The sequence below is a fragment of the Corythoichthys intestinalis genome, chromosome 11 (assembly GCF_030265065.1).
Source record: "Corythoichthys intestinalis isolate RoL2023-P3 chromosome 11, ASM3026506v1, whole genome shotgun sequence".
Lineage (NCBI taxonomy): Eukaryota > Metazoa > Chordata > Actinopteri > Syngnathiformes > Syngnathidae > Corythoichthys > Corythoichthys intestinalis.
The window spans coordinates 6,345,520-6,358,662 of NC_080405.1; the positions used below are offsets into that span (position 1 = coordinate 6,345,520).

Below are 13,143 nucleotides of genomic sequence, written 5' to 3' on the forward strand. Positions count from 1 at the left end.
GCCACTACCCAGCTTGTTTTCCATTTCTCCCTCTTTTAACACACCTGAATCAATAATCAGATCGTTATCAGGCTCCTGCAGAGCTTGCTGATGAGCTGGTCATTTGATTCAGGTGTCTTAAAGGAGGGAGACGTGGAAAACAAGCTGGATAGCGGCTCTCGTGGACTGGACTTGCAGACCCCTGGAGTCGTCAAATGAAAAAGTAAATTTTAATACATTGATAATTTCACATACATCTTCATTTTAAACGGACTGAAAATTGAAATTTTAAAATGAATAACTCAGTGGCACGTCTATCCATCTGTTGAAGAAACATGGTGAGAAGCAAACTATAAATATCAACAGTTTTTCTGAGAGTTTCTGACACGTATCCACATAACAAGGCATGTTTGGGCAGTTGGTATTGGAAGCAATTAGCCCATGTTTTGGCGATTTCCATAACCCCTGCGATGATCGTCTTTCCAGTCATCCCACTTCCTGGCTTTCATCAAAGCCTCCTCGTCATCGTTTTCAGCCAATTTCTCTTTTTCTTCTTCTTCACTTTCCTTCGCATCAGTGTCCTCCTCAACCGCAAGCCTTCTGGGAACTCCCTGGTCGGGCAGGACTCCGTGTTTCTTGTGCTGATCATACCAGTCATTTACAGTCATTGTAGGAAGGCTTGGATAACCAGACCCAAACACCTGAGCCTGTGGAATGAATAAATAGTTTTGACATGTTATTAAATAAGCTAAAAGTTATCCAAGTAAATTTCAAATTAACCTGTAAAGCATCCTTGGTTAGGATGAATGGTTTCATGGGGGGCCTGCTGGGTCGAGCGGGCTGTGGGGCGCCAAGTTGCATCAGATCCATATTCTTCAGTATTTCCATCTCTTGGTCTATGCTCTGTACTTCATCCAGGCAAAGAATGATCCATTTTCGAACATTCAGCAAGTAGAAATCTCTGCTGGTTTCATCGTCCGCCTGTCCGCTCTCCACCGACCTCCGCACATCTGACAGTCTGGCCTCCAGCTCCTTCTTCTGGCTGTATCGCTCAATTTTAGCTTGCCTTTGTGTGGCCATGGCAACCAAGCTAGATGTGCTGGGCATAGGCTGGGGAAAATACATTGCATAGTTAATACAGAACAATTTTGTCAAAATACCGGCTGATATATAGAACATTTTCATGACAATGACTGTAAATTTCGGAGTATGAGCCACTACTTTTTTGTCTCCATCTGAACCCTGTGACTTTAATAACAAAGTGGCTTATTTATGGATTTTTTGGCAGCGCAAACGAGTCTAATGCTTTGTTGTTTAAAATTTAAATAAAGTTTCATTTACTCCATATATACAGTTGTGGTCAAAAGTTTACATACATTTGTGAAGAACATAATGTCATGGCTCTCTTGAGTTTCCAGTTATTTCTACAACTCAGATTTTTCTCCGATAGAGTGATTGGAACAGATACTTCTTTTGTCACAAAAAACATTCATGAAGTTTGGTTCTTTTATGACTTTATTATGGGTTAAAAGAAAAAGTGATCAAATCGCTGGGTCAAAAATATACATACAGCAACACGAATTAGCAATTTCTTGTGAGTGATTATTGACTTGAACAATCATTGACTTGTTCAAGTCAGGAAAGTCACTTGGAACTAGGCCTGAACGATATATCGTTTAAACATCGCCATCGCGATGTGCGCATGCGCAATAGTCCCATCGCAAGGACGTGCGATAGTTTTTTCATTTCATTTTTTTAAATCCACAAACGTTTGTTTTGAGGAAGGAGCGCGAAGGAGAGCGCACAGCCTCTCATCTCATTCCCTCCAACTCGCAGTCATCGGCTCCTCCCCCTCCCCTGCTACAGCGGAGTGGAGGGAGGAGGGGCCAAACAGCAGAGCGGAGGGAGGAGGGGCCGTTTTCAAAGTGAAAGCAAGCAACACGTTGAATAGAGAAGACTGTCTCCAAAAGGAGTTTTGGAAGTATTTTGGCTACCGACAAGAATATAAGGAACAAAAAACAGCCCTGTTGACAGTGCCTCGCCATGGTTGCCTCAACAAGAAGTAATCCGTCGAACATGTGGGACCATTTAAAACGCAGGTATCTATGCATTCCCGCTACGAGCTTCCCATCAGAGGCTTTTTAGTACAGGTGGGAACATTGTTACGTGCCAACGTTGTTGTCTCAAGCCTGCAATGGTGGATAAACTAGTAGTCTTGGCCAAAAACCTATGAGACCCAGTTGAGAATTGCTGAGCAAGGAAGGTGGACGATATGCAGACAAATACATAACACAGCTGCAGGAATGTCTTTTCTTCTTTTTATTCATGTGACAGCTAACAGGAAGGCAGGAAATTTGGGAGTTAAAATGGTTCTGTTATTCATCAGTTATTTGCTGTTATTCAGTTCAATTATTTACAAGTTCAATTGAGTTTCTGTTTCTTTTATATTTAAATTAATTGTAAATCGTATTTTTCAAATAACTATAGTACAGCTGCACATAAAGTTTTGATACTTAATATTTTAAAAATATTTTTACAACTTTGTTGCAGTTTTGCAGTTTTATATTGTTATATTTTGTGTAAACAACTCAGGGGACTAATGCACTTGCACTTTTATTTGACAGATTTAATATTTAAGTTCAAATATGTTGACAACTTTATTGTTTTACTGAGGTTTTTATTTATTGTTATAGTTTGTGAACAACTCTTATTTGTCATATTTAATATTTTTGTTCAACTAACGTTTACAACTTTGTTGTTATTTTACAGAAGTTTTTATTTATTGTTATATTTTGTCAAAAACTTAGGGGACGAATGCACCTGCTCTTTTATTTGTCATTTAATGTATTTGCTGCTGTTGAAGTGTCAAATATTGTGTTCAATAAATTATCTATTTTGTGCAGACATTGCTTCCTGGATCCCTTCATAATAATACAGCAATCTTAATCATTCACAAATGAAACGGTATTATATGAATACACTGTGGTCACGGTGTGTCATGCAAAGTATTTCCAAACAGCTATTCAAGTCATCTAGTGAAAATTTCTTTAAAAAAAAAAAAAAAAATATATATATATATATATATATATATTTTTTTTTTTTACTATCGCAATATAATATCGCAATATATTGCACACCTCAAAAAAATCGCAACAATAGTTTTTTCCAATATCGTTCAGGCCTACTTGGAACCATTTCATAGCAGCTGCAGGTCCCAAGAGCAACAGTTCAAACAATTGTTTGTAAGTATAAAGTGCATGGCACTGTTTTGTCACTGCCACGATCAGGAAGAAAACGCAAGCAATCACCTGCTGCTGAGAGAAAATTGGTCAGGAGGGTGAAGATTCAACCGAGAATCACCAAAAAGCAGATCTGCCAAGAATTAGAAGCTGCTGGAACACAGGTGTCAGTGTCCATAGTCAAGCGTGTTTCTCCATGGACTGAGAGGCTGCCGTGCAAGAAGGAAGCCCTTGCTCCAAAAGCAGCACCTTAAGGCTCGACTGAAGTTTGCTGCTGATCACATGGACAAAGATAAGACCTTCTGGAGGAAAGTTCTGTGGTCAGACGAAACAAAAATCGAGCTGTTTGGCCACAATGCCCAGCAATATGTTTGGAGGAGAAAAGGTGAGGCCTTTAAACCCAAGTACACCATGCCTACCGTCAAGCACGGTGGTGGTAGTATTATGCTGTGGGGCTGTTTCGCTGCCAGTGGAACTGGTGTTTTACAGATAGTAAATGGGATAATGATGAAGGAGGATTACCTTCAAATTCTTCAAGATAACCTAACGTCATCAGCCCGAAGATTGGGTCTTGGGCGCAGTTGGGTGTTCCAACAGAACAATGACCCCAAACACACATCAAAAGTGGTAATGGAATGGCTAAATCAGGCTAGAATGAAGGTTTTCGAATGGCCTTCCCAAAGTCCTGACTTAAACCCCATTGAGAACTTGTGGACAATGCTGAAGAAACAAGTCCATGTCAGAAAGCCATCAAAATTAACTGAACTGCACCAATTCTGTCAAGAGGAGTGGTCAAAGATTCAACCAGAAGCTTGCCAGAAGCTTGTGGATGGCTACCAAAAGCGCCTAATTGAAGTGAAAATGGCCAAGGGACATGTTACCAAATATTAGCGCTGCTGTATGTATATTTTTGACCCAGCAGATTTGCTCACTTTTTTTCTGTTCACCCATAATAAAGTCATAAAAGAACCAAACTTCATCAATGTTTTTTGTGACAAGGAAGTATCTGTTTCAATCACTCTATCAGAGAAAAATCAGAGTTGTAGAAATAATTGGAAACTCCAAGAGAGCCATGACATTATGTTCTCCACAAGTGTATGTAAACTTTTGACCACAACTGTATATACATTAGAGCTTTCCCAAACGACTAATTTTCTCCCGTTTAGACTGACGACTATTTTTACGATTAGTCGATTAATCTAATGAATGTTTTTTTGTTGTTGTTTTTTTTACTAATTTAGCAATGACATTTTTGTTGACGCTTATTAATTCACAAAAACATTTTGGAACACTTTAATTCTTTATTAAAACACAAATAAACAATAAATAACAATAATAAATCACAATTGCATTAAGTACTGCAAAAGAATGGAATGTAACAAATTCAGAACACTGACTTTGCCTTTCCAACATGATTCAAAACAATTCTTAAAATACAAATATCTAGCATTAAAATTATAGTATACTACTATATGACGGAAAACACAGACAAGACTGAAAAAGCAGTTTCTGCTCTTGCACCCCTCTTTAAAATAAACTGCTGTACTAGTCCTCCGCAAAAAATTAGCATATCGTGATAGATTTTTATTATTTTCTGTAATGTACTGATATTCATTAGACTTTCATATATTTTAGATTCATTACACACAACTGAAGTAGTTCAAGCCTATTATTGTTTTAACATGAATGATTTTGGCAAAAAAGTCAAGAAAAAACAAAAATCCACATCTCAAAAAATTAGCATATCATGAAAAGGTACTCTAAAGAAGCTACTAACCTAATCAGCTGAATCAACGAATTAACTCAAAACCACTGCGAAAGATTCCTGAGGCTTTTAAAACTCCCAGCCTGGTTCATTATTCAACAAAACCGCAATCATGGGCAAGACTGCCGACCTGACTGCTGTCCAGAAGGCCATCATTGACACCCTCAAGCAAGAGGCTAAGACACAGAAAGAAATTTCTGCGCGAATATAGACCCTAACCACATGACGTCACAACCACGCCTCCGCGCCATGTTGTCCGTCTACTCGTCGTGTTGACACATTACCGCTACGTAAATTCCTCCTATTATGGCATGTTTTTCTGCTCGTTAACATTAATAATCATAATGGTGAAGGCGTGTGTGGCGGTTGGTTGCAGTAACAGAGAAGATAGACGGAGAGACTTGAAGTTTTACCGTATTCCGAGAGACCCGGAGAGGAGAGCGAGATGGACTGCTGCAATTCCACGAGAAAACTGGGCAACAAACGATCACTACAGATTATGTAGTAGTCATTTTATATCTGGTAAGATGCATTTAATATATATTTAGAGGGTTTTGGGCTGACAACCACAATTAAGATCATTGCGAGGCTAGTCGCCGACAACATACAGTTTCAAATTCAAGATGCTTATTTCTTCCACCATCATTATTTTTTTAATAATATTTAGCTGGTACCAAGTGAAAGAAGTTAAACAGGTGTGTCCAAACCTTTTGCAAAGGGGGCCAGATTTGGTGTGGTAAAAATGCGGGGGGCTACCTTGGCTGATTTACATAGAACAATACATTTAAACAAATTTTAGCAAGCCCTTCTGTGTGTCACATTTGCTTTATTATTTTTTTAAATTCATAGTTTCAATAATCTCGTCTTTGTGGCGTTCTCTTTCGACACTCGGGCTCTTACGAAATACTGCTGCTGTGAAATTAAACTAGCTTCAAGTTGCTATAATTTCTCGCTGCGTATCTTTCCTATAATGTTGTCGTACATGTCAGCGTGTCTTGTTTGGTAAAATTGCATCACATCGAACTCCTTGAAAACAGCGACTGTCTCTTTGCAAATGAGGCAGACACATTTGTTGCGTGTTTTATTGAAGAAATAGTCCAATATCCACCTATCCTTGAAGCGTCGGCCATCGCAGTCAACTTTTTTTTTTTTATTGATTGTCGCCATTTTAGAAAATTGGAAGTAAAGGGTCCACGGGGTAATGTTGCTTAGAGTGCTCTTTAAATTTTTTCAAACTTTTGTGAGAATAGGCTGATTTTGTGTGGACAAGATAGTTGTAGATATCAGGGTAGCAGATGTCAGTCAGAGAGGGCGAAGACAGCGGGTCGAAAAATATCGATTTAGGCATCAAATATGGATCTGGCGAATGGATAGAGTGACGCTTTTCCACATAACGCCTTTTATGCAACGCATCCAATGAGTTTACAGCGTCTGAAAGCATCGGGGCTCCCATGAATTGCACTATAAATTGCACGACAAATTGAAACCATTGAGAATACGGAAAACACATACGGACAATATGGCGGCTGGATACAGCGACAGGTCATTCTGTGACTTTGGTGAGTAGGGTCTATAGGCTGTTCCCAGAATGCTGTATCAAGGCACCTCAGTGGGAAGCAAAAAGTGTGGCAGGAAACGGTGCCAGAAGAGGTGACCCACCCTGAGAAAAGATTGTGAAGAAGGGCCGTTTCCAGACATTATGGGACCTGCAGAAACAAAGGACTGAGTCTGGAGTAGAAACATCCAGAGCCATCGTGCAGAGGCGTGTGCTGGAAATGGGCTACAGGTGCCACATTTCCCAGGTCAAGCCACTTTTGAACCTGAAACAGCGGTTAAAGCGCCTGACCTGGACTACAGAGAAGCAGCACTGGACTGATGCTCAGTGGTCCAAAGTTCTTTTTTCAGATGAAAGCAAATTTTGCATGTCATTCGGAAATCAAGGTGCCAGAGTTTGGAGGAAGAACGGGGAGAAGGAAATGCCAAAATGCCTGAAGTCCAGTGTCAAGTTCCCAATGAACTTTATCACAATATGCTATTTTTTTTTTAGAAGGACTAGTATTTTAAGCCAAAACAACTGTTGTGTTTGATACAACAATGTGTCTACATGCTGCCATAGCAGATTAATGGCGCATTAAGCCCCCAAACTATTTTTAATTGATCCGTTTTAACCTGGAAACGCCCATTTACAGACGTCGCATAACCGCTTTTGTTTCAAACCAGACATAAAATAATTATATTATTTAAAATGTCTGTCATTTTTAGCTTGGAATCATTAATCAATGCCTAATATTTTGTTTAATAAATGACTTTAAAAAATTATTCATTCGCATATTTTAAACATTTACACAAATTCTGTCACGATGAAAAAAATTGGTGTCTGTCAACAAGTCACGGATATCTACCTCATAACTATGGCTTGATTTTATTTTTTACTGTCACATTTTCCCCCATGTGTTAGATGATAATCGATACAAACAAAGAAAAAAATTTTTTTAATGGTAAATATATGAAATGAAAATCTCGACCACTCCTTGATGTCTGCGATTTCTGCATCATGACCCATGTTATATGACCATATTTCACCCTTAAAATCTCCCAAAAATCCGGCTGTGACCATTCACAGCAGTGTCGTGACACTCGTTGATACATGCTACATGGAGTTTTTGGATCTAAAAGAGGTAAGTACGCGATAATATCTCATTAAAATCGTGGCGTCTATAATTATGCTCTTGTGTGCTCTCACCTCTAGTTAGGGTTTTGCTGTTTAAAATTTTTAAAATATTTTTTTAAATGCCCTCTTGTTCAAAAATTTTCTTCTCCCAGAAAACAGATTTTACGCTTTCCAATGATGTATCACACATGCATTTAGGACAATTTTGAAACTTGGCTAAATTCGGGATCTCAGAGCAGAACTTTAGGTCACACAAGTGTTTTTCGCCATACAGTGTATCACAAAAGTGAGTACACCCCTCGCATTTCTGCAGATATTCAAGTTTATCTTTTCACTCGGACAACATTGACAAAATGACACTTTGACACAATGAAATGTAGTCTGCGTGCAGCTCATATAAAAGAGTTAATTTATTTTCCCCTCAAAATAAAGCCATTAATATCTAAACCCCTAGCAACATAAGTGAGTACACCCATTTGAAAACTCGTACATTCCTAAATGTCCAAACTGAGTACTGCTTATCCAGGCATGCAAACTGGTTAGGGGTGAAAAAGGTGACAAAGTAACATCGACACACGGCATGCGCTGGAAAAGTGCATTTCATAGTGCAACCAGAGACATCTCGAATTAAAAACAGTACATAATAATTTAACATATACAAGTCTAAATCTCTCATCCTGAAATGAAAACATATAAGACGCATTAAGTAGCAAATTATACAAAATCTAAATTATAAAATATACAGTATGTCCCATTTGCATTAAGCAGAGAACAGCTGTACAGCATAAAATATGAATTTACAGGTACAGTATAAATTCCATTCACTTAACTATTATGTGATAGATAGATAGATAGATAGATAGATAGATAGATAGATAGATAGATAGATAGATAGATAGATAGATAGATAGATAGATAGATAGATAGATAGATAGATAGATAGATAGATAGATAGATAGATAGATAGATAGATAGATAGATAGAATAAAAAAAATTACAAGTCTTCAAAAGCATTAACTGTACCAACTTTACATTCAACCAAAGCAATTAGTCCCATGGTCCTTAACTTCGATTGATAGGGCTGTTAGTGCTCAGACCATACGCCGCACTCTACATCAAATTAGGGTGGAAGCCTCTTCTGAAGACGGTACACAAGAAAGCCCGCAAACAGTTTGCTGAAGACATGTCAACAAAGCACATGGATTACTGGAACTGTGTCCTATGGTCTGATGAGAAAGGCGGGCTTTCTTGTGTACAGTCTTCAGAAGAGGCTTCCTCCTGGGGTGACAGCCATGCACACCAATTTGATGGAGAGTGCGGCGTATGGTCTGAGCACTAACAAGCTGACACCCCCCCCCCCACCTCTTCAATCTCTGCAGCAATGCTGACAGCACTCCTGTAACGAGTCACGTGACGTTTTGGAGGGAAAATGACAAGCAGTACTCAGTTTGGACATTTAGGAATGTACGAGTTTTCAAAGGGGTTTATTCACTTTTGTTGCCAGGGGTTTAAATATTAATGGCTATATTTTGAGGGGAAAATAAATGAACTCTATTATATAAACTGCACACAGACTACTTTGCATTGTGTCATTTTGTCAGCGTTGTCCCATGAAAAGATATACCTACTGTAAATATCTGCAGAAATGCAAGGGGTGTACTCACTTTTGTGATACGCTGTATATAATAGATTTATAATAATTATTCATTGCCAATCAGATTTTTCATAAAGAGTGTCATTTTAAAGCTACTCTTAGTGTAGAATCTGAATTCTGAAGTATGTGGGATTAACTCGAGAAATCGTTATTTATATGACGAACACGACTTGCTTTTATTTTGAAATGTTCACTGGAAGTAAGTTTGCTAAACCGCTAACCATAAGCGAGAGACAGCGCGAACCAAAAGTGGTATTTGCCATGTGGCAAAAATGTTTTGCCATGTGGCATTTTTTTTGCCATGTGGCAATTTTTTTTTTTTTTGCCATGTGGCAATTTTTTTTTTTTGCCATGTGGCAAAATAGATTTTGCCATGCGGCATTTATTTGGGGTATGTGGCAAAATGCATTTTGGTTTGGTGGGGGGGGTGTATATGGCATCTTTGGGGGTATATTGCTGTTTTGCAGGCCATACAAGTCCATGCCATTGGCTGCTATGCACATCCAAATTGTATTTTCATTTTAAATGGCAGAAAAACATGTGTGGCTGTGTTTTTTGACCCTACACTTTACATTAGAGCTTATCGACATTTAACTGGCACCCCAAGTAAGTCCATGCCATTGATGGCTATGCATGTCCAAATTGTATTTTCATTTTAAATGTCAGAAAAACGTGTGGCTGTGTTTTTTGACCCTACACTTTACATTAGAGCTTATCCTTATTCAACTGGCACCCCAATTGCCACATGGCAAAAACATTTTACCACATGGCAAAAACAATTGCCACATGGCAAAAAAAATTGCCACAACGCAAAAACATTTTGCCACATGGCAAAAACATTTCGCCACATGGCAAAAAAAATTGCCACATGGCAAAAACATTTTGCCACATGGCAAAAAAAATTGCCACATGGCAAAAGCATTTTGCCACATGGCAAAAACCACTTTTGGTTTTCGGCCCTGCTGCCATAAGCTTTACATTCTGCAAAAACATTTCGTCATTGCATGTGGTGTCAGTAATAGATTCTTTTTTTTTCTTCATTTTTTTGTTTGCTAATGCTGTTAACCAGTGATTTTTCATGTTTGAAGCGTCACCTTTTAACGGCAAGTTTGTGTTTTGGAGAAGACTGCCAATGTTTTATAGCAGGCTAAAGTAGGTTTACTTTTTTCCCCCATTAGTGTCAATGTAGCAATGCTAACGTTTACCATGTTTCATATAGATATGTTTTCTTATTCCGTATGTGTCAACTTTAATTCTGCGGGTGTTTGATGACCAATAAACATCTGTAAAAGAACTGGAGTCTCATATGTCATCCACACGCACCCACAAATGTATGCATGCACGCGCGTGGTCATAAAACGCAGCCGTGAAAATTACCACCCTCATTTTTATTTACCGTGCGATAGACTCATTGCATAGTAGAGGTGTGCAAAATTTCCGATTCTTAGATTATTCGCGATTCGGCCGTGGAAGATTCGAGAACGATTCACAAACATCCAAATTTCGATTATTGAAATATGCCAAGTAAAACGGAAGTACAACACACTCAGCGCGCCGCGCGGTCTTCGGGACGCAATGAGGAACGAAGCGAGAGTAGCTAAACATTATGTTTCTCATTACCCGGCTCCTTGAGTAATGCCAATGCTCAACTCACGGCTCTAGCTCAACTCATGCCACGAGATAAAAAAACACAACAACATACCTGACTGCTGCCGAAAAGCTGCTACAAAGTACATCCACATAATGTTACGGTAGATATCATGTATATAGGACTAGATGCAAAATAGATTCGGTAGCGTTAGCAGCACATCTACAAAAAGCTAGATGCGGGCGTTAGTAAACGGCCGCCATCTTAAAGCAGTACACTTCCCTGCAAGGTTGTTGTAGCGAACCTTCTAAGCAAACCTAATTAACTTTTTATCTAAAATACTCCTAAATTGGTAAAATATTGACTTGAATCTATCTTTAAAATAGTTTTAAAACTTTCACATGTCGAAAGTAGACAAAAGGGAAATTATGGAATAACGGGAGCAACTTTAACAGACTTTAACTTTAATAGATTCACAACATTAAATTAACTGAATGTAGTTTAAAGCTGCTGATACAGAATGGGGACTGGAGTTTTTTATTTACTGTTATTTTTGTATATTTGTTTACTGCTATATGTTAACTTCATACTGAAATAGTAGTTTGGTTTACCCTGAGAGTATTTTTGAACCATTTTGAAACTAATGTACACAACATTTAATTTGATTGTGTCAATGGGCCAATTATTTGTGCGCTCTTCCTTCTATAACTTATTGTCAATTTGTAATTTTTGAATGAAATAAAAAAGGGACATCATTGTGTCAAATTCAATTAAAAATATGTTGAAAAAGAAGGCTTCAAAATTTTTGTCCAAGTGCTTATTGAATGACACTACATAGCAAGTAATATAAGTTATTATTATTTTTAAAAGCTACAAAAACATAACTTAAATGCTTCTGTTTTCCAAATATGTTGGTGCCTAAATTGTCCTCCAATTTTGAAAGGAGCCATTTTTAGCCGACGACTTTTGTGTTTTTAATCAATCCGTTTAAGTGTGCAGTAAGACTCCTGAAATTTGACATAGATTTAAGCCTCCTTTTTGACACTCACCGTCATGCAGGTGGAGGTTGCATCCTCTGAGGATTCTTCGGGAAGTGTACTTTCATTTCCAGACTCCGGCAGAGTGAACTGTGATACGTTATAGTCTTTACATCTTCTCAGGAAATCCATAAAATAGGCTCGGGCAGTTTGCACAATCTCCAAACGCTTCTCTCGACCTGTAACTTTCATGGTCAGGGCTCCCAACAGAGCGGGACTCAACAGATATTTCAGGTCCGCTGTAGCAATTTCCTCCAATTCTTCATTGCGACTAAACAAGTTCAGCTGAGCAGCCATTCGCGATGTATCTTCTAACATACTAATCGCGCGTCTCACTCTTACCTGAACACTGTTTGAAGCAAGAGGATCATTTGTATTGTCGACCTCATCAAATATCTTCCACCCACGGTCAAATAAATCTGATAATTTGGGAGCTTCGGCATCTGAAAGCGAATCCTGTTTGTCGCTCTCGCTTGTTTCACATTCCGCCATGTTGGTACTATTTCCGGGTGTCTTCTTCGGTTTCAAGAATGCAGTAAATCAATTAACATTACTGCCATCGCGCGGTCTAAAATGTTTATGCCATTGAGTTTTTTTTTTTTTTTTTTTTTTTTACGTCACTCACGCTGCCAAAATTTAAAAAATAAACAAATGAACAAATAAATAAATAAACAAATGAATAAATAAATAAATGTTAAGAACATTAATGAATGAATAAATAAATAAATAAATAAAAATGTAAAAGTATAGCATGTAAAAATCCAAAACGAAAAAAACAACTGACATTTCCATACTTATTTATTCTTCGTGATTCCATATGTCGTTTGAAGGTGTCGCGAGAGGTGTCTGCCAGTATTGAACTTGCAGGATGCAGTTCGCGCAAGACCTCCAAGCGCTTGAATTTTTAATATTTTTTCCTCGGTAGCCAAGCTCAGGATAAAAATTATTTCAAAAAACAAACCCGAAAATAAAATTATTTTGAAAAACAAGGTGGGAAAAAAAATAATTAAGAAAAAGAAACAAAAATAAATTATTTTGAAAAACAAAGTTGAAAAAAATAAAAATAAAAAAATAAAAAAAATTTGAAAAACAAAGTTTTTTTTGGGAAATAATTTTTTTCCAAACCCGAAAATAAACTATTTTGAAATACAAGGTTGGAAGAAAGACAAATTAAAATAAATAAATAAATAAATAAATGATTTTGAAAAAC

At 37.8% G+C, this 13,143-nt stretch overlaps 1 protein-coding gene across 1 annotated transcript; it reads right to left on the reverse strand.

The window, feature by feature from the left end:
- Positions 1–37: 37 nt before the first annotated feature.
- On the reverse strand, positions 38–12,466 carry igbp1 (immunoglobulin (CD79A) binding protein 1). Its single transcript, XM_057849994.1, has 3 exons — positions 11,946–12,466; positions 760–1,089; positions 38–686 (listed from the first exon to the last, which is right to left on the reverse strand). Exons 1-3 carry the CDS (start codon positions 12,423–12,425, stop codon positions 414–416), a joined length of 1,083 nt encoding a protein of 360 aa, XP_057705977.1. The 5' UTR covers positions 12,426–12,466; the 3' UTR covers positions 38–413.
- Positions 12,467–13,143: the final 677 nt, after the last annotated feature.

What these genes read in the sequence shown, in the direction of transcription:
- igbp1 (XM_057849994.1), bottom strand. Translation starts at nt 12,425, where the DNA reads ATGGCGGAATGTGAAACAAGCGAGAGCGACAAACAGGATTCGCTTTCA. An exon ending in CAACCTCCACCTGCATGACG is followed by an intron (nt 1,090 to 11,945) that starts GTGAGTGTCAAA and finishes TATTTTCCCCAG; the next exon opens with CCTATGCCCAGCACATCTAG. An exon ending in TAACCAAGGATGCTTTACAG is followed by an intron (nt 687 to 759) that starts GTTAATTTGAAA and finishes TTCATTCCACAG; the next exon opens with GCTCAGGTGTTTGGGTCTGG.